This window comes from Ranitomeya variabilis, chromosome 6 (genome assembly GCF_051348905.1).
Source record: "Ranitomeya variabilis isolate aRanVar5 chromosome 6, aRanVar5.hap1, whole genome shotgun sequence".
NCBI classification, from domain to species: Eukaryota; Metazoa; Chordata; class Amphibia; order Anura; family Dendrobatidae; genus Ranitomeya; species Ranitomeya variabilis.
The window spans coordinates 241,888,980-241,916,312 of NC_135237.1; the positions used below are offsets into that span (position 1 = coordinate 241,888,980).

The window sequence follows — 27,333 nt, forward strand, 5'->3', positions numbered from 1 at the left end:
CATAATTATGGCATGGTGGGGATATCTGAAACATGGCTGGATGAGAGCCATGACTGGACTGTTAACTTGCAGGGCTATAGCCTTTTCAGAAATGACCGTACAGATAAGCGAGGGGGAGGGGTGTATCTGTATGTAAAATCCACCTTAAAACCCATCCTGCGTGATAATATAGGTGAATATAATGAAAATGTAGAGTCCCTGTGGGTGGAGATAAGGGGAGGGGGAAAAAATAATAAATTACTGATAGGGGTTTGTTATAAATCTCCAAAAATAATGGAAGCAATGGAGAATATCCTCGTAAAGCAAATAGATGAAGCTGTGACTCAAGGAGAAGTCATTATTATGGGGGACTTCAACTACCCTGAAATAGATTGGGGAACAGAAACCTGCAGTTCCAGTAAAGGTAATCGGTTTTTGACAACTATGAGAGACAATTACCTTTCACAACTGGTTCAAGACCCAACAAGGAGGGGGGCACTGCTAGACCTAATATTAACCAACAGGCCAGACCGTATATCAAATATAAGGGTTGGGGGTCACTTGGGGAATAGTGATCACAAAATAATAAGTTTTCAGGTCTCCTTTAATAAGATGTGTAGTAGAGGGGTGACAAGGACACTAAACTTCAAGAGGGCAAATTTCCAACGGATGAGAGAGGATCTTGGTGCAATTAACTGGGACTATATCCTGAGACATAAAAGTACACAAAGAAAATGGGAGACGTTTATTAGCATCCTGGATAGGACCTGTGCACAGTATATACCGTATGGGAATAAACATACTAGAAATAGGAGGAAACCAATATGGCTAAATAGAGCTGTAAGGGGCGCAATAAGTGACAAAAAGAAAGCATTTAGAGAATTAAAGGAAGTAGGTAGTGATGAGGCATTAAATAAATATAGAAAATTTAATAAATTCTGTAAAAAGCAAATCAAGGTAGCAAAGATTGAGACAGAGAGACTCATTGCCAGAGAGAGCAATAATAACCCCAAAATATTCTTTAACTACATAAATAGTAAGAAACTAAAAAATGATAGTGTTGGCCCCCTTAAAAATAGTCTGGGTGAAATGGTGGATGAGGACGAGGAAAAGCCAATATGCTAAATGACTTTTTTTCATCAGTATTTACAAAAGAAAATCCCATGGCAGCCAATATGACTAGTGATAAAAATTCCCAATTAAATGTTACCTGCTTAACCCAGCAGGAAGTACGGCGGCGTCTAAAAATCACAAAAATTGACAAATCTCCAGGCCCGGATGGGATACACCCCCGAGTACTGCAGGAACTAAGTACAGTCATTGATAGACCGTTATTTTTAATCTTTAAAGAGTCCATAATAACAGGGTCTGTACCACAGGACTGGCGTATAGCAAATGTGGTGCCAATATTTAAAAAGGGGACAAAAACTGAACTCGGAAATTATAGGCCAGTAAGCTTAACCTCTACTGTGGGTAAAATCCTAGAGGGCATTCTAAGGGATGCTATACTGGAGTATCTGAAGAGGAATAACCTCATGACCCAGTATCAGCACGGGTTTACTAGGGACCGTTCATGTCAGACTAATTTGATCAGCTTCTATGAAGAGCTAAGTTCCGGACTGGACCAAGGGAGCCCAGTGGATGTAGTGTATATGGACTTTTCAAAAGCATTTGATACGGTGCCACACAAAAGGTTGATACATAAAATGAGAATAATGGGGATAGGGGAAAATATGTGCAAGTGGGTTGAGAGCTGGCTCAGGGATAGGAAACAAAGGGTGGTTATTAATGGAGCACACTCGGACTGGGTCGCGGTTAGTAGTGGGGTACCACAGGGGTCAGTATTGGGCCCTCTTCTTTTTAACATATTTATTAATGACCTTGTAGGGGGCATTCAGAGTAGAATTTCAATATTTGCAGATGACACTAAACTCTGCAGGGTAATCAATACAGAGGAGGACAATTTTGTATTACAGGATGATTTATGTAAACTAGAAGCTTGGGCTGATAAATGGCAAATGAGCTTTAATGGGGATAAATGTAAGGTCATGCACTTGGGTAGGAGTAATAAGATGAATAACTTTGTGCTTAATTCTAAAACTCTGGGTAAAACTGTCAATGAAAAGGACCTGGGTTTATGGGTGGATGACAAACTCATATTCAGTGGCCAGTGTCAGGCAGCTGCTACAAAGGCAAATAAAATAATGGGATGTATTAAAAGAGGCATAGATGCTCATGAGGAGAACATAATTTTACCTCTATACAAGTCACTTAGTGCGACCACACTTAGAATACTGTGCACAGTTCTGGTCTCCGGTGTATAAGAAAGACATAGCTGAACTAGAGCGGGTGCAGAGAAGAGCGACCAAGGTTATTAGAGGACTGGGGGGTCTGCAATACCAAGATAGGTTATTACACTTGGGGCTATTTAGTTTGGAAAAACGAAGGCTAAGGGGTGATCTTATGTTAATGTATAAATATATGAGGGGACAGTACAAAGACCTTTCTGATGATCTTTTTAATCATAGACCGGTGACAGGGACAAGGGGGCATCTTCTACGTCTGGAAGAAAAAAGGTTTAAGCATAATAACAGACGCGGGTTCTTTACTGTAAGAGCAGTGAAACTATGGAACTCTCTGCCGTATAATTTTGTAATGAGTGATTCATTACTTAAATTTAAGAGGGGACTGGATGCCTTTCTGGAAAAGTATAATGTTACAGGGTATATACACTAGATTCCTTGATAGGGCGTTGATCCAGGGAACTAGTCTGATTGCCGTATGTGGGGTCGGGAAGGAATTTTTTTCCCCATGGTGGAGCTTACTCTTACCACATGGGTTTTTTTTGCCTTCCCCTGGATCAACATGTTAGGGCATGTTAGGTTAGGCTATGGGTTGAACTAGATGGACTTAAAGTCTTCCTTCAACCTTAATAACTATGTAACTATCCAAAAGCTTTGACTTTTATTATGCTATCGAAGTAAAGAAAAGGTGGCTTATTTTTTGGTATCATGAACTGCGGTTTTCATGGGTACGGTTTTACGGTATGCATAAATTGAATAACTGTTGAAAAAAAACTTAATTTAATTAGCTGGGAACAGATGGTCTCAGAGGCTGGGTGCCCCCTCTATCAGGAGAGATTTTTGATTGCAGACATTGCAGAGTTTTATATACTCTTGCCACAGTCTTGTGGGTACTCTGGTCAGCACAGAAGAGGTCACTTAATAGTATTAGGCTCCAGCCAGAGATAAACTGTCACAATTTTTCATGTCATTAAAGCGGATATTCATGACTCTGTATAATAAAAAAGTAATAAATGTGCCTAAGCGCTAACAGGCAAGCATTTCCCCCTTCCAGCCTGTTGTGCCTGTTAGCAGCAGTTAGAGACCACTATTGCCTGCGATTCAGCTGCCTCTGCTGACGTCCAGCCTTGATAACAGAGCAGGGCCAAAAATCAGCCATTCTGTCAATGTACAGTCATCAGAGGCAGCTCAATCACTGGCATGAACGGTCTGTGACTGCTCAGTGCCAGCAAAGAACAGAGCTGGGCACAACAGGCAGGTAGGAAGCAACTAAGCAGTTTTTGTTTTGTTTTTCAAACAAAGTCCTTGATATCCCCTTTAGCTTTTTAATCCAAATACTGGACATACTACAAGTTCAAGAAGCAGAGTTGTAGTTTGCTACATATGGGCATACTCGCATGTGTTAACTAGCTCTTCAGCCTATATGACAAATGGAAGACAGATTGCTGGCAGTAATTTATTCTTTTTAAGATATGTAGATAAGCAAATAGAGGTTCAAGTAAATCACGCTTTCAAAGCAATGAAATCTGAATATTATAAGATAGACTTTACACCACAATCAATCCACAGAATAGGGTTCTGAAGAGTCTAGTCTGGAGTGAAAGTTGTGCATGCACTATTCCAGTCCATTCATTCTCAATGGCACATCCAGAAGTAGTTGAGTGCAGCATTTAGCTATTCTTCGGAATTCCCGTTAAGAATAAACAGAGCAGATATTTGCATGCTTGACCTCCATTCCAATAAAATGGAGTATGGTATTTCTGATTCGCCATGTCTCTCTCCTCATGTGCAGGCATTGAAGGATTTGGGGATCCATGGTTACAACCACTAGCAACTAGCTAACTTACTGTCGCTATATCAGTGGTTGTCAACATGGATACCTAAGGTCCTGCAATGCCTGCACATGAGGAAACACATATCAATAAAATCAGAAAAATTGTACTACATTTTTAATTTAAGGTATTTGCTAATATTATTCTTACACCTACTGCATATTGGGATGGTGAAATTTGACTTGGCGACATGACAGGTCCTCTTTAACATATCTGAGATAAAAGCTTTGCTCATAACCAGCAAATTGACTCCACCTGGCGGCATACTCAAGGCTTTCTCTCTTTATTTTTAAGTTACTTAAGATCATCTATTTGTACCTATTTGTAAAAGAATTTAAGCAAAATGAATGCTGCTTATTTTTTACTTAAATAGATTCTGGAATCAGAAGTGAGACCAACCTTCCCTCACGAATCTCAATGGTCATGGATCGGGATACTACATCACGAGATGCGAGATCTTTAGCTACAGGTGCATATCTTTCCATGAATCTTTCACCTTCACTGTTAATAAGAATTCCTCCCTCCCCACGGCATCCTTCAGTAATCAAACAACCAGCTCCATAAATACCTGCAAGTTGGTAAAGTAAAAGAAGAAAAAGAAAGGGTAAAGTAGTCATTAAATCCTTGCTACCCAAACCACCAAAGCATGAATCAAAACGTGGTTGCATCTTTGAAGCCAGGTACACTTTATTCTGAAATGATGCTGCATTTCACAGAAAACCTAGAACCCAACTCATCAAGATTGACATTGTTCACCTCGCTCGATGAACTGGCGTGCTGGAGCCAGATGCTCCTGATTCATGCTCAAGACCACATTTAACCCTTTAGATGCTTCAGGAATTCAAGCAACGAGGGAGGAAAAAATGAAAATGTTACTTTTTCCCCACAAAAATGTTACTTTAGCCCTAAAGGTTTCATTTTCACAAGGTTAACTGGAGAAAATGTACCCCAAAATTTGTTGTGCAATTTCTCCTGAGTACGCCGATACCCTATATGTGGTGGGAAACTATTGATTGGACGCATGGCAGGGCACAGAAGGGAAGGAGAACCATTTGCTTATTGGAGCACAAAATTGTTTGAACTAGATAGCGGATGACATATCACGTTTGTAGAGCCTCTGATGTGCCTAAACAGTGGAAACCCCTCCACAAGTGACCCGATTTTGGAAACTAAACTCCTCAAGGAACTTATCTAAAGGTGCGGTGAGCACCTTGAAGCCCCAGATACTTCACAGAAATTTATAACGTTGAGCCGTGAAAATGAAAAATTAGATTTCCCCCACAAAAAACAGGATTTTTGGTTGATTACCGTAAAATCTATTTCTCGGAGCCTTCATTGGGGGACACAGGAACCATGGGTGTATGCTGCTGCCACTAGGAGGCTGACACTATGCAAATAAAAAAGTTAGCTCCTCCTCTGCAGTATACACCTTAACGCCAGGAAGTAGGATATTCAGTTAGTGAGAAAGCAGTAGGAGAAGCACCATGTAAAAGATAGAAAACTCAAACTTTAACAATATAGCACAATAAAACAACGCTGTTCAACTTGGGAGGGTGCTGTGTCCCCCAATGAAGGCTCCGAGAAACAGATTTTACGGTAAGCAACCAAAAATCCTGCTTTCTCTATCGCTTCATTGGGGGACACAGGAACCATGGGACGTCCCAAAGCAGTCCCTGGAGAGGGAACAGCAGAAAACTCCATTCAGGTCGGAGAACTCGCCACTGCAGTACGCGAGATCCTTCTGCCTATCTGGCGTCTTCCGAAGCGTAGGTATGGACCTTATAAAATTTGGCAAACGTGTGAATGGAAGACCAGGTTGCCACTTTGCAAAGTTGTAGGGCAGATGCCCCATGGTGTACTGCCCAGGAGGCGCCTACTGCCGGTTAGAGTGAGCCTCAATCCCAGGGGAGGCACTCTGTTCTTGACCCGGTAAGCCTCCGAAATTGCAGTTCTGATCCAGCAAGCAATCGTAGCCTTGGAGGCCGGCAGGCCTCTTCACGAACCATTTGGAATGACGAATAGAGTCCGTCTTCCTAAAGGGGGCGGTCCTAGCTAGATAGGTCCTCACCACCCTGATCAGGACTAACCTGTTCAGTGAACGCTTCACAGAATGAGTCAGAGCAGGACAAAAGGAAGCGAGGACAACACCCTCATTCAGGTGAAAGGTGGACACCACCTTGGGAAGGAAGGCAGGCGGAGGTCGCAAAATCACCTTATCCTGGTGAAAAAACAAGAAAGGGGGTGACAGGAAAGTGTCCCCAACTCCGAGACGCGCCTGATGGAGGTGATGGCCACAAGAAACACCACCTTCCAGGACAGAACAGACAGGGAAACCTCTCGGAGAGGTTCAAAGGAAGAACCCCTCAGGGTCTCCAGAATAAGATTGAGGTCCCAGGGGTCCACAGGAGTCCGGTACAGAGGAGCCGCATACGCAACTCCTTGAAGAAAAGTTCTGACCTGAGAGCGGGAAGCTAAGGTCTTCTGGAAAAGAATGGAAAGGGCTGATACCTGACCCTTTAGTGACTAAGGGCAAGGCCAGCGTCCGCGTCCTGCCTGGAGAAATGCCAGAATGGAAGGGAGAGAAAGGGACATCGGCAGAATGTCATTAGACTCATACCAGCAGAAAAAGGCTTTCCAGGTCCGATAATAGACCCAGGAAGAGGACGGCTTCTTAGCCTGGATCATGGTGTGAATCACCCGATCAGAAAATCCTGACGCTCTCAGAACCGCAGTTTCAACAGCCATGGCATTAAATTGAGCGACTGAGAAGTCTGGTGGCAGATCGGTCCTTGGGACAGAAGATCTGGCCTATCTGGGAGTCTCCAGGGGGCGTCCGCGAGAAGATTGACTAACTCTGCGAACCAAGACCTTCTGGGCCAATCCGGTGAGATCAGAATGACCGGCACCCCATTCGCCTTGATCTTCTTCAACAGCCTGGGAAGAAGGAGGAAAACAGAAAGGGAAGCACGAACTGCGACAAAGAAATGGCCAGGGCATCGGCGCCCACCGCGAGAGGATCACGGGACCTGGAGACGATCCGTGGAACCTTCCTGATCAGTCGGGATGCCATGAAGCACACATCCAGGGTCCTCCATCAAAGGCAAATCTGATGGAAGACCTCCTGATGCAGGGACCATTCCCCTGCCGCAAGGCCCTCGCGGCTGAGAAAATCGGCGGCCCAGTTGTCCACGCCGGGAATATGCACCGCGGATATCGCTGGAAGTGTCACCTCTGCCCAAAGGAGAATCTTGGATGCCTCGGCCTTCGCCAAGGCACTTGGATTCCCTACCTGGTGATTAACGTATTCCACTGCCGTGGCATTGTCCGTCTGAACTCAGATTGGCAGATCCATGAGAAGCCTTTCCCAGTGACAGAGGGTCAGAAGAATGGCCCTTATCTCGAGGATGTTGATCGGCAGAGAGGTTTCCTCTGCCGACCAACGTCCCTGGACAGTCAGATGGTGAAACACGGCACCCCAGCCGAGAAGGCTGGCGTTCGTTGTCACCACCTACTACACGGTGTTGCAAATTATTATGCACAAAGAGTTTAGGAGTGATAAAGTTAGAATTTTTTTGTTTGTCATTTAAACTCATTGATGGTGATGTGCGTCTGGGCTCTTTATATCACTGAAAGCAATTGCAGATACCTGTGCATATTAGTCTGGCAGGTGTGTCCAAATAAAGGCAAGACTACTTAAGAAGGCTGTTCCACATTATTAAGCAGCCTACATTTTTTGCCAAAATGGGAAAGAAAAAGGATGTGTCGGCTGCTGAGAAGCAACAAATTGTGGAGTATTTAGGTCAAGGCATAACTACAATCAACATTGTGCGATGATCACGATGAAGTGTCTTGGCAATCAAGAAGTATGTAGCTGATTCCCAGTACACACGTGTGCGTGCTGATAAGGAAAAATTGAGGACTCTTTCCAACAGGCAATTGCGTAAGGTTAAAAGAGCAGCTGCAAAAATGCCTTGTCATAGCAGCAGACAAGTTTTTGAAGCTGCTGGTGCCTCCAACGTCCCTAGGACAACAAGATGCAGGGTCCTTCAGAGGTCTGCAGCTGTGCGTAAGCCATCCTGTCGACCACCTCTATCCACTGCACACAAGCAGAAATGGCTCCAGTGGGCCAAACAATACATGAAGACTGACTTCCAAACTGTTTTGTTCACTGATGAGTGCCGTGCAACGCTCGATGGTCCAGATGGATGGCGTGGAGGATAGCTGGTTGATGGACACCCCATGAAAACACGGCTAAGGCGCCAACAAGGAGGAGGTGGAGTAATGTTTTGTGCTGTAATCATGGGGAGAGAGATTGTCGACCCCTTTATGATCCCTGAAGGGGTAAAGATGAACTCCATAATCTATGTGGAGTTTCTAAAACAACACTTTCTGCCATGGTTCAAGAGGAAGAACCGTGCTTTCCGAAGCAAGATCATTTTCATGCATGATAATGTACCGTCTCATGCTGCAAAAAACACATCGAGATCTCTGGCTGCTATGGGCATAGAAGAGGACAAACTTATGGTGTGGCCACCATCTTCCCCTGACCTCAACCCCATTGAGAACCTCTGGAGCATCATCAAAAGGAGTGTCTATGATGGCGGGAGGCAGTTCACATCTAAGCAACAGCTCTGGGAGGGTATTCTGTCCACATGCAAAACAATTGAAGCAGAAACCATCCAAAAACTGACAAATTCAATGGACGAAGAGAGTTCAGAAGCTTCTTTCGAACAAGGGGTCCTATGTGCAAATGTAACATCACCTAGAATAAAGTTTTCACTTGAAAACTGTTTGATTTCATTTTGTAATAAGCTGATAATGCTTATAACTTCACAATTGACCATTTTTTTGTTCAAAATAAAATAAGGTTGAAAACTCTGCTGTGCATAATAATTTGGAACATGCATTTTGAGTGTTTATTTTTTTTTTTAAAAGATACTGTTTTCATAGGCAGTTTGTTCCAAAACATTGCAATTATACTAGAATAGTAGATGACTGGAAAATAACAATGACTGCAATTCAGATAGGTAATTTAGAGAAAATATGAGGAAATATTATCTGCATAATAATTTGGAATACAGTGTAGTAAACGGTTAGGAAGGACCGGCCCTGTAGGATGAGAGGGGATGACAGCCACCAATTGAGAGATCGTTTGGCTCTGGAAGAGAGCCGAACCGGATGATCCAGAGAGAGAACAGACCCATCCCACTGTGAAAGGATGGCCTGCTGAAGTGGTCCTGAGTGGAATTGGGCGGAAGGGATCGCCTCGCCGCTGCAACCATCCTACCTAGGACCTTCAGGAAGGAAAGAAGCTGAAGGCCCTGTAGAGAGAGAAACTCCATGTTAGAGGATTGCTCTCTTCTCTTTGGGAAGAAAAACCCTTGACTGATAGGTGTCGAACAGCTTGCCTAGAAAAAACAGGCGCTGAGTCGGAACAAGGCAGGACTTTTTCTTGTTGACAAGCCACCCGAAACGGGACAGGGTGTCGAGAAAGATGGCCAGGCTTTCCTGGGCCTGAGAAAAAAATGGAGCCTTTATGAGGATATCGTATTTCCCTGCGTGAGAAATCTGGTCGGCGAGATCCGCCAGATCTTCCGGTCGAGCTCCAGCAAGAATGCCCTGACGGAGTTGTTTGGCCCATCTGGCTATGGATTTCAAGACCCAAGCAGAGGCAAAAGCAAGACATAATGCAGAAGCAGCCGCTTCGAAGGCTGATTTTGCAAAGGATTCTATAATTGTCATTGGCATACTTGAGAGATGCTCCATTAGTAAGCGGGAGGGCCGTGTTTGGTGGACAGTCTGGAAACTGGCGGGTCCACCGCCGGAGAAGCTGTCCAGTTGGCGGTGAGCTCGAGAGAAAAGAGATATAGGACACAGAGGCGCTTCCCTCTTTGAAAGCGCCTGGTCGGGTTCTCTCTTTCCCTGGCAAGTACCTCTTCAAATTCTTTATGAGGAGCAAAGACCTTGGAAGGTGGTTTAGACCGTCTAAATGAAACCGACTGATCTGCGGGTTCCGTAGAGGTGTCCTTGATGCTAAAGGTGTGGTTGACCGCAACAATGAGGCTCTGGACCATATCCTTCTTGTTGGAGGTTTGTTCCAAAACAAGGTCTGAATCATCCTCTGACGGTGCATCCGAAAACGCCACGCCTGGCTCGGGAGAGGAAGATCGGGACGAGGCAGACCGCCAGGAAGGACCGGGGGGGGGGGGGAGATGGAGCGGGAAGAGGACCTAAAACGGTTCTCCTGTCTGGATCCCTTGCGGCCTGCGTTGGAAGGCCCAGACGGAGATTCCTGTGACCCACTAGCAACTATGGAAGTCGGGAGGGGCAACCTATCAAGTATGGACACCAGGATCTGGGACACCTTGGTGAGATCCACTACGGACTTTGACAGAGGAAGCCCACCCTGGAATAGGGGCCTCACTCCCACCTGGGACAGAAGGGTACTCCTAGGCGGTGGGCACAAGGGGGCTGCTGCAGTCCTGACAGAGGGAAGAGGATTGACCTGAAGGGAGCCTGCATTTGAACGAAGAGCGCACAAAGTGTTTCATGAGAGCAGAAGAAGAAGAGAAGGTGGGAGGACGAGAGCGCTCTTCCCTTAGGATTAATAGCCAGTTTCCTACTCCACACTGATAAGGGGCAAATACCCCGAAAAAGCTGTCTGTGGATGGATACCATGTTTTGGCATAGGTGGTTTTCCTTTATTGGATGCTGCCCTTCCCGTGGTTGTTCCTTCCCGGTGAAAGACCTGGCTATTCATTGCTTGCGTTGAGAAACACGTGATGGTGTCTCCGCAGTGTTGGATGTTTTGATCTCCCCGAGGTCATTCACCTTTATGTTCATAGTCTTTTCACCAGGCACTGCTCCTAATAGCCAGTTTCCTACTCCACACTGATGAGGGGCAAATACCCCGAAACAGCTGTCTGTGGATGGATACCATGTTTTGGCATAGGTGGTTTTCCTTTATTGGATGCTGCCCTTCCTGTGGTTGTTCCTTCCCGGTGAAAGACCTGGCTATTCATTGCTTGCGTTGAGAAACACGTGATGGTGTCTCCGCGGCTTTTCTACATGCATTTGCATATTTCCCATAAGGGATGGGAGCAGTGTTCTGGATCACTGTGTTGAGAAACACGTGATAGTGTCTCCGCAGTGTTGGATGTTTTGATCTCCCCGAGGTCATTCACCCTTATGTTCATACTCCCTTAGGATTAGGCATGATGAGCAGACCCATTAACTGATGCCAGAAGGTTAGGGGACAGGAGAGCCAAGGAGAGTGTCGGGCTGCAGAGCAGCTACTCAGAGTACATGCAGTCATCCTGTATTCATCTCCAGACTGTAGTGCTGCTGTGCCAGGGAGAGGCTCCACAGGAAAAAGGTACAATCTGGATCCACCAAGAGGAAAAATGGCAGTCACAAGAGGGTGTCCAGGTCCAGGAGTGAAAAAGCGCACACTGCAGAGACACATGCTGAAAAGCCTGCTCTGAGACAGGAAAAGGGGGTGGAGCTAAGCCACGGGACAACGGGCAGAGCCAAGCGCCGGGGCGGAGCTAAGTCCCGGCAGGAAGGAGCTGACTAAGAGATAGGCGGGAGAAAAGCCCGCCCGAAAAGCAGGAAGAAGAGGGGCGCAGCCAGCCCTGCAGCTAGGCCCGAGTGAAGCCGAGACCTAAATTATAGCTGATGACCACCGGAGGATGGGGGAGCAGCGTGGAGGATTGAAAAACGCTGCAAAACAACGCCTGCAGCCCCCAATACTCCCAAATTAAAGGGGAAAAGACCCCTGATGCCCCACTCTGCAGCTAGGCCCGGAAGAAGCTGGGACCTAAATTACATCAAATGACCACCGGAGCACGGGGGAAGCGGCGAGGAGAGCCCTAAAACTGCTGCAAAGGTAACCTGAATTAAGGGGCCCACTATTAAATTAAAGGAATTTTTTTTTTTCCTGATCTTCTTTCTTCTGTGATCTTCTTATCTTTCACTCTGTACCTGGGGGGAGAGAGAGAGTACCTCCCCATCCAAGATCGGACGTCTGATAATCCAGCATAGTGGGACGTCAGCGTCTCCTCGAACCGACAGGCTCTGGTGGGCGAGTGGGTGGGAGACGAAGGCAGGCCCGGGTTCGAATCACCTCAAAACGCTTCTGTGTTAGGGGCTGGGGTCCTGCCGACTCGACGTATGAGGATACGGGGTGGCAGTACACGCCGTACTCAGTCTCTTTGTGGGAGTACAGGAGTGACCATTCACCCTGTATCCCTCCGGAAACCTGAAAAGAAATGACGCACATTGAGGTAGATATGGGTCTAATGAAAGACCCGTGTCCACCTCTTACTGACACTAAGCTAAACTGGATATCCTACTTCCTGTCGGTAGGGTGTATACTGCAGAGGAGGAGCTAACTTTGTTATTTGCATAGTGTCAGCCTCCTAGTGGCAGCAGCATACACCCTTGGTTCCTGTGTCCCCCAATGAAGCGATAGAGAAATGTTGCTTTAGCCCCAAAGTTTTCATTATCATAAGGGTAACAAGAGAAAAGAACCAGTAAAGTTGTTGTGCAACTTCTCCAGAGTACGCCAATGACCCATATGTTGGGGAAAACTACTGTTAAGGCACACAGTAGAGCTCCAAAACAAAGGAGTGATGTTTTGGGAAAGACTTTGCTTGTATGGTTTGGGGGCACTATGTCACATTTGTAGGGCCCTTGTATAACCATAAGTGCAGTAACCCCCACAAGTGACCCCATTCTGGAATCCACACCCTTCATGGAATTCATCTAGTAGTGTGGTGAGCATATTGAACTCACAAGAACTTCACAGAGGTTTTGTGTTTTTGTTTGTTTTTGTTTTGTTTTTTTAAATACTGGGACATGAAAATGTTTTTGCTCCAAATTTTTATATTTCACAAATAATAACAGTGGAAAATGGACCCAAACATTTATAAAGCAATTTTTTCTGAATACCCTATATGTGGTCATTCACTTTTGTGTGGGCATACGGCAGGGCTCAGAAAAGAGAGCGCTATTTGGCTTTTAGGGAGTTTCCTAAAGTAGTTTATGGACACCATTTGCAGGGGGTCAAAACTTCTAAAACAGCAGAGAACACAATTTTGCAAATTGCACTCAGGGAAATCATCTAGAAGTATAGTGACTATTGTGACCCCATTGGCATTTTCCAAAATATGGTGCTAAATGGATGTTGGAGAGTGAAAATTGCAAATATGCCATCTTAGTGACCAATACATAGTGCCTGGTTTATGCTTCTGGAGACATGACGACTCGTCTCAATATAATTATTATTGGTGCCATTTGGGGGTACGTAACATTTTATATTTGATTTTAATTTCTATTTTTGAAAAACAAAATTAACATATAAAAAGCAACTTAGGAAATGCTGTACATTTTTTTTGCAACATTTATGCTGTTCACAGTGCGGTAAACATGAGAGATGACTATTTTTCAGGCCATTACAATTACAGTGAAGCCAGGATTATAAATTATTTTCATAATTTGCACGCTAAAACACTGATTTACAAAAAAAAGTTGCCTTTATTTTGCATTGCCATATTCTGAGAGCTATAACTTTATTTTTCCGATGAACGAGCTGTAGCAGCTTGTTTTCTGCGAGATGAGTTGACTATTTATTTGTACCATTTTGGACTACATAGTCTTGCTTTTTTTTTTCCAACTTTTAGGTGGCATAGTGAACAAAATCCAGAAATTCATAAATTATTTTTATTACTATTTTTTCATCACAATCTCCGTGTGATAAGAGAACAGCCAACTTTACTCTTCAGGTCATTACGATCGCAGTGACAAAAGATTTATAAAGGTTTGAATGTATGTTTTGTATCTTTTGCACACCAAAATCAATTTTTTACAAACAGTTTGTTTTTCCATCGTCATACTCTAACAGCTGTAACTTTACTTTTTTTCTAATCAACGGAGCTATATAGGGAAAAATTAACAGTTATCAACCTAAAAAAAAAAACCACACACACACACACAAGAGAAACACACACCTAAAAGAGTTTTGATAAAACCGTGACAATATTTTGTACAATGGGAAGAAATATTTAAAATAAAAGTATAAGAGTGACTATACCTGTTGGATGAAACTGTACAAATTCCAAGTCTTGGCAGGGTAGCCCCGCTCGTGTCACCATGGCATTGCCATCACCAGTGCATGTGTGTGCGGAGGTACAGCTAAAAAAAGTGCGTCCGTAACCACTAGGAGTTAAGAGTAAAATGGATATATTTAAAAAAGATATCTACAAGTTTGTTTTTTTTTAACTGACCAAAAAGGGCACTCGGAGAGTAATAAACAAGCATGTGTCAAGAACAGCAACAACAAAGTCAGAGCAAACATGACAAAACATCAGAACGGAGATGGGGATGAAAACCACTAGAACATGAGAACCTTCTTGATGAGGTTCAACTAAAAGCTCCAACTAAAAGTTTTGTTTTTAACTTTCCTGAGGAATGTTTTGAGCATCTATTGGTCACGGAAAAAAGTAGTAATGAGTCTGTAAATAGTGTCTCGTGAGAAATCAAAAGGCAAGATCTGGCAGATATTCCACACCTCTGCCAGCAAACATAAGACCCTGGTAAAACTCAAACAATCAGCGCACTAGAGGTACCGTCACATTAAGCGACGCTGCAGCGATATAGAAAACGATGCCGATCGCTGCAGCGTCGCTGTTTCGTCGTTGTGTGGTCGCTGGAGAGCTGTCACACAGCGACCAACGATGCCGAAGTCCCCGGGTAACCAGGGTAAACATCGGGTTACTAAGCGCAGGGCCGCGCTTAGTAACCCGATGTTTACCCTGGTTACCAGTGTAAATGTAAAAAACAAACAAACACTACATACTTACATTCTGGTGTCTGTCGCGTTCCCCGGCGTCCGCTTCCCTGCACTGTGTAAGCGCCGGCCGTAAAGCAGAGCGGTGACGTCACCGCTGTGCTCTGCTTTACGGCCGGCCGGCGCTGACACAGTGCAGGGAAGCGGACGCCGGGGGACGCGACAGACACCGGAATGTGAGTATGTAGTGTTTGGTTTTTTTACATTTACAATGGTAACCCGATGTTTACCCTGGTTAATCAGCGTCACACACGCCGACTCAGAGATGTCAGCGGGTGATCCAGCGACGAAATAAGGTGCTGACATTGTTATGACTAAGGACCCCAGAGCCTGAAACACATCAGTGTAGTCTGCTTTAGATCTTTTGGGAAAGTTGGATTCTGGAATCAAATCTTTTTTTCATAAATCCTTATTAAAATTTGTTAAGAATAACAAAACAGTTTCCTTGTTCTCTAAAATAAGTTAAATGCTGGCACTTAGTAAGTAAAATATCATAGGTTATTAAAGAATATGGCTCTAAATACAGTGCTTTGAAGTATTTGGACCTGTGAACCTTTTCACATTTTCTCACGTTACAACCACAAACTTAAATGCATTTTTGGGGAATTTATATGATTTACCAACACAATGTAACAAATATTTGTGAAGCGTAATGGAAATGATACTTGATTTTCTTAATATTCTAAAAATATAAATCTGAAAATTGTGAAGTGCATTTGTATTCAGCCCTCCTGAGACAATACTTTGTAGGACCAGCTTTCGCTGTAATTACTGCTGTACGTCTCTACCAGCTTTGCACATGTACAGACTGACAGTTTTGCCCATTCTTCTTTGATAACTAGCTCTTGCTCAGTGAGATTGGATGGAGATGTCTGTTAACAGCAATCTTCAAGTCATAGATTCTCAGTGGGAATTAGGTCTGGACGGTGAAAGGGTCATTCACACATATGAATACGCTTTCATCTAAAAGATTTCATTGTAGCTCTGGCAGAATTTTAGGATTACCTGGCATATCCAATATTCTATCAAAAAGACGTGGTGAACAGCAGTGTAAGCGGACACTTTTTACCTCTCCGCTTCTGGTATCTCCAGCGTTCGGTCAGATAGAGAGGATGGAGAGGAGTGCGAGTGGCCTCTTACCTCAGCACCACTGGTGTCTCCAATATTCGGTAAGTCAGACAGGATGAACAGCAGGGTGTCCAGCCTCTAGTATCTCCAGTGTTAGATCAGAGAGACAGGATGGACAGCAGTGAGTGGCCTCTTCTTACTTCAGCACCTCTGGTATCTCCAGTGTTAAATCAGAAAGATAGGACGAACAGCAGTGTGAGCAGCCTCTTCTTACCTCAGCACCTCCGATATCTCCATGGTCAGATAGACAGGATGGACAGCAGTGTGAGCGGCCTCTTTTTATCTCAGCACCTCCAGTATCTTCAGTGTTAGATCAGATAGACAGGATGGACCGTAGTGTGAGCTGCTTCTTTTTACCTCAGTACCTCTGGCATCTCCAATATTAGATCAGAGAGACAAGATGAACAGCAGCGTGAGCAGGCTCTTACGTAAGCACCATGGTATGTCCACTGTTCGATCACAGAGATAGGATAGACAGCAGTGTGATCAGCCTTTTTTTTACTTCAGCACCTCCAGTAACTTCTATATTAGATCAGAAGATCCACGGAGCACATCTTCCTACATATCAAGGGAGGGGTTCCTACTGCACATACTAACAGGCACCTACCTTATTAATATTCTATGTCGGGTTTCTATCAGTGTAAGAAGATGGCAGCCATTTTGTTGTACTATAGTGATTACTTCCCAAGCCAAAATGAGTGCAATAAAAGACATTTAGGAATTTATTTAAAATTGCACTCTTTTTTTCTATTCCCAGAGAAAACCTTTAAATCCTATAGTAGCAGAGTAGCAGAGCAGATAGCTTTGTTACTTTGGAGAGTTGTTTCCTAGACCTGAATCCGATCAAGGACAACATCTTAATGGCGGCCGCAGTGCGCATGCGCCGACGAAAGCCATCCTGATTGGCCTCATTCGGTCATGTGACCAAGTTCACCGGGTTATTTGAAGGTCCTGTAAGGGCCTGAGGTATACTTCCTTGAGAAAGCGTCCCCAAGTAGCCGCGAAACGTGCGTCGGGACCCTCCATCTGACCCCCCTTGTTCCCACTCATCTGCTGGTAAGCATTGCACCTTTTGCTAGTTACTTCCGCACTTTATATGAAAGATAGACAGGTGTTACTTTATCCTTAGTCACTTTATGGATGCATGCTGACCTCCAGGTGTCCACTTTTGGATGCACTGCTCCCTCAGTGTTATGGTCCTTGGACCTTTATGTTATTTTTTCAGGGACTCATGTGCAATGTGAGGTGGTGATAGGTGGGGTGTGGGGTATATAGCAATCTGCATTGTTTATGGCTCTTTATGTACTGTTGAGATGTTTTATCTTTTCTACGAATTAATAAAGTTATATGACTATTTTTACCGGATGTAATCAGTTTGCTCCTTTTTCTCCTATTTTTGTCATCTGTATGGAGTTTGTATATTCTCTCCATATTTTCTTGGGCTCTCTCCAAATACAAAAAAAGAACTGGCTTCATATGAAATTATAGAAAAATAGAGCCATTACAAAACTTCCCAGCTGCTTGTCATTATCAGAAATAAAGTATATTACCCTGTAGCTATAACGGTGTTCTTAGCCTTGAATCGATGTATGGATCCATCTTCCATACATAACGCAATAACACCACGACATTCTCCATTTTCCATTAGGAGGTCCAGGGCAAAATATTCTACGAAATAGCTGGTGTCGTATCTGAGAGACTGAAGAATTAAATACATTAAATCTAAACAAACAAAAAAAATATCATCAAAGAAAACATCAGAAACTAAACCCTCAGTTTCAACATATCTTTTTAGTCCTTTACCACTGCTGCCTGTTTTGGCCCAAAAGGGGTCTCTCATCAGTGATCTTCAGAAGCACACCACTCTGGGCGCCTTGATGCCAGGCCAATGGTTCTCTTCCGATCGGTTGCCAGTCCCTGCTACCGGCAAGGGTGCACCACTGGTATAACTGCACTCTCCAATGGGGTGTTCTGTATATGACTATTCTATTTATCCAGCTGGACTTGTACTGTAATTTAATATTTATTCATAGACCAACCCTGGTGCTATATCTGCATTGTACTATTTTATGTGTTTTGAGGACAATATCATTTGATTATTAGACCCACTTTCTGTACGTCTTTTCCTGTGATTTTCCTGTGTTTGATTTAGTCCCCTCTATGTATTTTATCTTCACTGATAATATGCAGTTTTTATATTTATGTATTAATAAAAAATATATATTTTATTGATTATTCCAGTGTCTATTCAATTTTTTTGGTAGGATGTACATATTTAATCAGTGAATAATGACATACATCATGCAAATATAATAGGTATTTATATTATCTTTGTTGTTGTTTACTTCCCAACAAGGCAATTTTCTTTTTTAGAGTTGTTTTTTTTCAAGCCGTCCTTCAAAAAACCATAACTTTTTAATTATTTTGTCAGCATAGCTACATGAGGGCTTTTTTTTTTTTGCGGGATGAGTTGTACTTTTAAAATAAAATGGGTATTAGACCTACCGGTAATTCGGTTTCCAGGAATCCATCCTGACAGCACTTTGGAGCACGTCCTCCTCCTCCTTGCAGGGACAGGAAAAACAACACGAGAAGTTAAAAGGTCCCACTCCGCCTCCTTTCCTTCAGTGTTTTGAAAAGTACCACACCATGGATAGATGCAATTTGAATTCTTTATTAACCAAATCATATTACAGCATATGAAATATTATACATAGGGGGGAAAATAACGGTGCTGTCAGGATGGACTCCTGGAAACCGAATTTCCGGTAGGTCTAATACCCATTTTCCAGGACGTCCTCCTGACAGCACTTTGGAGAATACCAAAGAAAACTCCTTTAGGGTGGGACAACTGCTTGGAGAACTTTTCTCCCAAATGACGTTTGCTGGGCTGCTAACACGTCAAGTTTATAATGTTTGCAAAATGTGTTCACCCTGGCCCAAGTTGCGGCCTTACATATTTGTTCTAAGGATGCCCCTGCCCGTTCAGCCCATGATGCTGAAATGGCCCTAGTAGAATGAGCTTTAATTCCTGCTGGACAATCTACCCCTTCTGATGAGTAGGCTTTAGCAATTACAGTTGTGATCCATCTAGCTATAGAAGTTTTGGAAGCTTTTTTACCCCTATTCTTTCCCCCAAAAGGGATAAATAGGTTAGGGTCACTTCTCCAGGTACTAGTGGCCTCTACATAGTCTAACACTGCTTGTCTGACATCAAGGGAATGTAAAGATTGCTCCTTTGCATTAGAGGGGTTTTCGCAAAAGGAGGGTAAAATTATCTCCTGGTTTCGGTTTTGTACTGAAGCAACATTAGGGCTAAACGATGGATCTAATTTTAAAATTATATGGTCGTCACTAGTGTTGAGCATTCCGATACTGCAAGTATCGGGTATCGGCCGATACTTGCTGTATCGGAATTTCCGATACCGAGATCCGATATTTTTGTGATATCGGGTATCGGGTATCGCAACAACATTAATGTAATAATGTGTAAAAAAGAGAATTAAAATAAAAAATATCGCTATACTCACCTGTCCGACGCAGCCGGGACCTCAGCGAGGGAAGCGGCAGCGTTGTTTGTTTAAATTTCGCGCTTTTACTTGGTTACGTGAAGTCCCGGCTTGTGATTGGTCAGGGCGGCCATGTTGCCGGGACGCGGACCAATCACAGCAAGCCGTGACGAAATTACGTCACGGCTTGCTGTGATTGGTCCGCGTCCCGGCAACATGGCCGCCATTAACCAATCACAAGCCGTGACGTCACGGGAGGCTGGACATGCGCGTATTTTGAAAAGCGCGCGTGTCCAGCCTCCAGTGACGTCCCGGCAACATGGCCGCCATTAACCAATCACAAGCCGTGACGTCACGGGAGGCTGGACATGCGCGTATTTTGAAAAGCGCGCGTGTCCAGCCTCCAGTGACGTCCCGGCAACATGGCCGCCATTAACCAATCACAAGCCGTGACGTCACGGGAGGCTGGACATGCGCGTATTTTGAAAAGCGCGCGTGTCCAGCCTCCAGTGACGTCCCGGCAACATGGCCGCCATTAACCAATCACAAGCCGGGACGTCACTGGAGGCTGGACACGCGCGCTTTTCAAAATACGCGCATATCGAGCCTCCCGTGACGTCACGGCTTGTGATTGGTTAATGGCGGCCATGTTGCCGGGACGCGGACCAATCACAGCAAGCCGTGACGTAATTTCGTCACGGCTTGCTGTGATTGGTCCGCGTCCCGGCAACATGGCCGCCCTGACCAATCACAAGCCGGGACTTCACGTAACCAAGTAAAAGCGCGAATTTTAAACAAACAACGCTGCCGGTTCCCTCGCTGAGGTCCCGGCTGCGTCGGACAGGTGAGTATAGCAATATTTTTTATTTTAATTCTTTATTTTACACATTAATATGGTTCCCAGGGCCTGAAGGAGAGTTTCCTCTCCTTCAGACCCTGGGAACCATCAGGAATACCGTCCGATACTTGAGTCCCATTGACTTGTATTGGTATCGGGTATCGGTATCGGATTGGATCCGATACTTTGCCGGTATCGGCCGATACTTTCCGATACCGATACTTTCAAGTATCGGACGGTATCGCTCAACACTAGTCGTCACGAATCTGAAGGTATGGATCTCTAATAGATAGGGCTTGAATTTCTCCCACTCTTTTAGCAATTGCTACCAAAAAGGCTGTTTTCCATGTACGAACTGAGATAGGCACATCTTCCTCAAGGGTATAAGGGTTACATAGAGCCCTGAGGACTAGGTTTAAGTCCCAAGTGGGAGTCAATTGTCCAATCTCTGGATGGCTTTAACAAACCTAATTATCCAAGGGTGAGAGGCCAAAGGATAATCTAAGAAAGTGCTGAGGGCCGAGATCTGTATCTTAAGGGTTCTAGGTCTAAGCCCCATGTTGAAACCAGACTGGAGAAAATCCAGAACTCTGGGAACGTCCGGGGTCTCCGTCATCAAGGCCGACCTGCCACCCTCCATACAGAATTTTTTCCAGATTTTGTAGTAGATGGCTGAAGTTACCAGTTTTCTACTAGCCTGAATGGTTGAAATTACTTCATCGGATAAACCTCGGGCTTTCAAAATGTCCCTTTCAGGATCCATGCTGAAAGGTGTAATCTTTCCGGGTTTTGGTGCAATCAGGATAAATGATGTCCTTCCATAGAGGAAGTTTGATTGGGTTCTCTGTTGTCATGGATCCCAGCAACGGGAACCAGCTTCTTTTTGGCCAGAATGGTACAATCATCAGAACTGTTGCCTGGTCTTCCTGAATTTTCCTGAGTACCACCGGAATGAGTGCTAATGGGGGAAAAGCATAGGAGAGTGGTTCGTCCCACGTTTGGCTTAAGGCGTCGACTGCTTCTGGCATGTCTGAGGGGTTGAGAGACTAGAATCTGGGCACCTTTAAATTTTTTCTTGTGGCAAACAAATCTATTTTGGAAGTTCCCCAACGGTGGCATAATAGTTGGAAAACTTCTTGATTTAGTTCCCACTCTGTTGGACAGACTTTCCTCCTGCTCAGGTAGTCGGCCAGGATATTCTGAGACCCTTCTAAGTGCACTGCTGTAATTGAAAGAACTGTGCTCTCCGCCCAAACAAATATCTTTTGTGCTAACTCTTGAAGTGCTTTGTGTCTGGGGCCTCCCTGGTGTCTCAGGAAGGATACTGCTGTCATGTTGTCTGTTAAAATCACATGCTTGTTCTTTAGGCGAGAACGGTTTCTTCTTAGGGTCTCTCTCAAACCACGTAAAGTTCGCTGTAGTTTGACGACTTGTGGCTGATGTCTTCGGGCCACCTGCCCTGGAAGAAACTCCCTTCTAGGTGGGCTCCCCATCCCCACTGACTGGCGTCTGTGGTGATTACCACACAAGGGGTCAAGATCCATTGTACACCTATTCTTAGGTTGCTGTATTGTGTCCACCACCGTAATGATCTTCTTATTGCTGTTGATCGTTGAATTGTTCTGTCCAGAGACGTCTGGCAACGATCCCATACCGAGAGAACCTGACTTTGTAATAGTCTCGAGTGAGCTTGGGCCCACCTGACACAAGTGATACAGGCTGTCATTTTTCCCAAGATCTTCATGGCTGATCTTATGGTAACTTGATGCCTCAGGAACTCTATGATCATCTTTTTCATTGACTCCTGCTTTTCTCTTGGTAGAAAGGATTGTCTGGAGGTAGAATCCAGAAGTACTCCCAGGAATACCTTCCGAGATTTGGGCTTTAGGTGTGACTTTTTTCGATTTATGACCCAACCCAGGTGTTTCAACACCGCTATGACTCGATCTCTGTGTAGGAGTAAAATGTCTTCTGCTCGGGCTACCAAGAGAAAATCCTCCAAATAAGGAATTATTGTAATCCTTGGTTTCTTAGGTATGCCACTACCTCTGCAACCAGCTTTGTAAATATTCTTGGAGCTGAGGCTAGGCCAAACGGGAGGCACTGAAACTGGAGGTGGCAGGTTTGGTCCGGAAATCTTACCGAGAACCTAAGAAGCTCCTGAGAAGTTGAATGGATTGGAACCTGATAATACGCACTCTTCAGGTCGAGTGAGCACATTACAGAATTTTTGTCTATAAGGTGGATGGTTGACCTTATCGATTCCATCCTGAACCTTTTGTATTTGACGCATACGTTTAAAGGTTTTAGCTTTATTATTGTGCGAGTTTCTCCTGACGGTTTCGGGATTGAGAATAGAGAAGATTAGTGACCTCTGCCTATTTCTGGTGAGGGAACCTGAACTATGACCTGAGCGCTGAAAAGTTTCTGAAGGTCTGAGAACATGTGGCGCGGGAGATATAAGCTCTATTTTACAGACCTCGGATATTATATTAAGGACATATTCGTTCTTTGTGATCCGACTCCAGTTGTTCAGAAAAAGACTGAGCCAGCCCCCTATACCTATGGCGTCATTGTCTTCTAGGTCTAGAGCTTGATCCAAAAAGGGAATTTCTTCCCCTTCTGTTCTGAGCATAGGATCCTTTATAGGTCCCTCAGTTGGATCTCCACTGCTCTCTATAGTCAGGTTGTTTGCGAGGTGGAGGCCTTTTCCAAAAGGGCTGAAATTTCTTAGGTTTATCCTCGGGAAAACCTTTTTTACTATCAGACGCAAACTCTAAGATGTCATCTAATGCCTGTCCAAACACCCTGGATCCTGCAAAGGGAATGGCACATAACTTTTCTAACAATAAATTATCTCCCGACCAAGATTTAAGTCATATAGCCCTAAGGGTTGCATTAGATAAGGAACTATTTCTAGCTGCAAATCTCACTGATTCAGCTGAAGTATCAGCCATGAAGGCCGTGGCAGACTTTATAATGGGCAGGGAAGAAATTATATCAGCCCACGGGGTCTTATTAACTAAATGTTCTTCTAATTGTCCCATCCACAAGAACATGGACCTGGCCACTGAAGTAGCTGCTATGTTAGTCTTTATCAGAGCTGCCGATGTTTCCCAAGCTCGACGTAAGAGAATATCTGCCTTGCGGTCCATGGTATCCCTGAGGCTTGACGAATCCTCAAAAGGGATGGCCGTCTTCTTTGTAACCTTGGCCACAGGTATGTTGACTTTAGGGATTTCTTCCCATGTCTTGATTTTCCTCTGGGTCAAACGGTAGACGGCCCTTAAATTCCCGGGACATCACCAGTCTACGCTCTGCATCCTTCCATTCCTGCAATATCATCAGTCGGATGTGTTCGCTCACCTGGAACACAGTCTGTCTCTGAGATGTAAGACCTCCAAACATCAGATCCTGTCTGGACATTGGACGCGGCTCCTCCTTCATCTGCATCGTATTTCTCACCGCCTGAACTAGATCTTCCGTGTCTTCCACTGGAAAAAGATACTTCCTTCCTTGATCCTGCTCTTCTAGTGGCAGCACTCCTCCCTCCTGATCCGAACTCTTAAAGTCTGATTCTTCATTTGAAGACATATCAGGATCTTTTTGTTCTGGGTCCCCTTCTAGGTCTCTTGCGACTTGGACCTGGACTGGAAGGGTACTGCTGTGACATGGTAGCTAACAAGCTTTGTACCTCCTCCCGGATTAGACTCCTCATCTCTGATAAGAATGTTGGTTGTTCTTCTCTTACAACCTTGGAAATACAGGAGTTGCAGAGAGCTTTTTTGTGTGCCTCTGGAAGCTTTACATGACATATGGAACACCGACTAGACTTCGCTGAGGCCATGCCTGGCTTTTTTGTCGTTGGGAGGGGTGTCTGTGGGACATCCTTATCCTAAATATAAGAATAGGGACTGCTTAGCGTCTACATGTGTGTGTGTGTAGGTACATCTCACTCCTGACTTTCATATCCTCTGTTGAGAGACAATCAGGCCTGTGTAAATGTGCAGTCCTATGTCAGAAGGACACAGCAGCAGTCGCTGCACTCACTCTTTGTCTCCGGCATTGCAGACACCTCTGATCCAGCCCTCTGTGCCAACCCAGTGACTCTGGACCGTCTGACTGCGAGTCTCGTGCACATGCGGTCGGAAGCCTGCGCAAAACAAATCAAATTTGGCGCCCGCCGCTCCTCACACTGTGGAACGCTGGACGGATACGCCTCTGACGTCACAGGAATCGACGCTCGGCTATCATGCCTACTTCCGAGTTCCACGAAGTGGAACGCACGCTGGGCCGCCGACGTCAAGGGAAATGACATCCGGGCCCGATCAGGATACGCTGCTGACGTCACCGGAAATGAAGCTCCTACTTCCGCGTTCCACACAGTGGAACGCACGCTGGGCCCCGCTGACGCCGGAAGTTCTTCTGACACCTCCGTGTTCATGTATGGAACATGTGGATCCCGACGCCTCTTTTCCGATATGGCGCCTGAGCCGAGAGCCCCCCACTGGGAGGAAGCGGCTCTACCCAGGAGCCCGTCCGCATGACTGGTCTCTTGGGCAGAGGGACTCCCCACCGGGAAGTTTCTGCCCTGGGCTACTAAAGAGGGGGAAAGATATTGGACCAGCCGCACGATCTCCCTGAGCCCTCCGGTCCGGTAAGCCTTTGCTGTGCTGATCTCTCGTGTGTCCCTCCATGCAGGGACAGGAAAAACACTGAAGGAAAGGGGGCGGAGTGGGACCTTTTAACCTCTCTTGTTGTTTTTCCTGTCCCTGCAAGGAGGAGGAGGACGTCCTCCAAAGTGCTGTCAGGAGGACGTCCTGGAAATCATACATTTTATCATGTGATGTACTGTAAAGCGGGGAAAAAAAATTTCAAGTGTGGTGAAACTGGTAGAAAAAAAAAAAGCACAGCTCGGCAATTGTATTTTTGAGTTTTGTCTTTACAGCGTTCATTACAAGGCTAGAATGACCAAGCAATATGTTTCTCCAGGTCAGTATGATTTATTTTTTCACTTATTTGTTTCGTTTTTTTCTTTAAGTGGTGAAAACATACCAAAAATACAGATTCTGAAAAAAAATAAACAAACATTTTGCTTGAGTCCCATAACAGTTTCAATTTTCAGTCAATAGAACTGTGCGAGAGGTTGTTTTTTTTTAACCCAGAGTTGATATGTTTATTAATATCATTTTGGAATGAATATAAAGTTTTGATTGACTCTTATTGCATTTTTCTCAGGTGTTGATGAAGCCGAAAAACAGCGAGTCTGGGGTTTTTGATTTTTTTTCTCATTACAGCCTTTTTGATAGATTGGCTTTTTACGGACGTGAAGGTACCACATATGTGATTTGAATCATTTATATTTTTTGTTTACATATTTTGAACACTTAATTATTTGCTGTATTTTATAGGTCCATTAGGGAACTTAAACCTGTGGTCGCCTTATCACTTGTAATATACACGGCAATACTGCAGTAGCATGGCAAAAATCAGTCTCCTATGAACACCAGCCAACAGTGCTACTTCCATGACACGTGAAGTAAAACTTCCATTGGCATATAACCAGTTAACAGCCGCAGGAGGAGCTCCAATCGACTCGCATCTTTTAGTGGCAGATGACAGCTGAATAATACAGCCATCATCTGATTCTCATCACTGATGTGTGTCACTGATCAGAGCACAGCTGCCACAGCATCCACACTCAGAAGTAATGCAAATTATTAAAAAAAGAAAATAGTCAAAAACTGAGCATAGACATCAGTTATACCGCTCTGAATAGTATCAATTAACAATATCCTCCAAAGTACGTGGCCCTCTTAATGGTTAAAACAGGAGAAGCATTGCAATTCTCTAGTCAGAACTGACCAACTAATGGCAGCAAGTGCTGATGGATAATGAGGAGAGATGGGACAATCAATTCGCAGGTCCCCAGTCCAGCAGCAAGGTCAGGATTCCATTGAATGAGGGATGTGAGATCTGCAAATCATTGCTTAACCTCTTCACACCCAGGCAATTTTTCATTTTTTTTTTCCTGTCCCATTTTTCCAAGAGCCATAACTTGTTTTATTTTTCTGTCCACATAGCCAGCCGTATGACTACCTAGTTTTTTGCAGAACAAAATATACTTTTAAATGATACTATTCATTTTATGATGTGATGCACTGGAAAGCGGGGAAAAAATTCCAAGTATGTTAACCCCTTCATGACCCAGCCTATTTTGGCCTTAATGACCTGGCCGTTTTTTTGCAATTCTGACCAGTGTCCCTTTATGAGGTAATAACTCAGAAACGCTTCAACGGATCCTAGCGATTCTGAGATTGTTTTTTCGTGACATATTGGGCTTCACGTTAGTGGTAAATTTAGGTCGATAATTTTTGCGTTTATTTGTGAAAAAAATGGAAATTTGGCTAAAATTTTGAAAATTTCGCAATTTTCAAATTTTGAATTTTTATTCTGGTAAATGAGAGAGTTATGTGACACAAAATAGTTAATAAATAACATTTCCCACATGTCTACTTTACATCAGCACAATTTTGGAAACAACATTTTTTTTTGCTAGGAAGCTATAAGGGTTAAAATTTGACCAGCGATTTCTCATTTTTACAACGAAATTTACAAAACCATTTTTTTTAGGGACCACCTCACATTTGAAGTCAGTTTGAGGGGTCTATATGGCTGAAAATACCCAAAAGTGACAATTCTAAAAACTGCACCCCTCAAGGTGCTCAAAACCACATTCAAGAAGTTTATTAACCCTTCAGGTGCTTCACAGCAGCAGAAGCAACATGGAAGGAAAAAATGAACATTTAACTTTTTAGTCACAAAAATGATGTTTTAGCAACAATTTTTTTATTTTCCCAAGGGTAAAAAGAGAAACTGGACCACAAAAGTTATT

The 27,333-nt window shown here is 44.2% G+C and overlaps 1 protein-coding gene across 2 annotated transcripts in view; it reads right to left on the minus strand.

Annotated features, from left to right (window-relative positions):
• Positions 1-27,333, minus strand: part of SDHA (succinate dehydrogenase complex flavoprotein subunit A) — a 207,780-nt gene that overhangs the window by 152,577 nt on the left and 27,870 nt on the right. For both annotated transcript variants that reach the window (XM_077269529.1, XM_077269531.1), the window contains exons 6-8: positions 17,642-17,790; positions 14,208-14,332; positions 4,514-4,682 (exon numbers count right to left, since the gene is read on the minus strand). In XM_077269529.1, the coding sequence (XP_077125644.1) occupies positions 4,514-4,682; positions 14,208-14,332; positions 17,642-17,790 (443 nt within the window). The remainder of the gene's footprint in view (positions 1-4,513; positions 4,683-14,207; positions 14,333-17,641; positions 17,791-27,333) is intronic.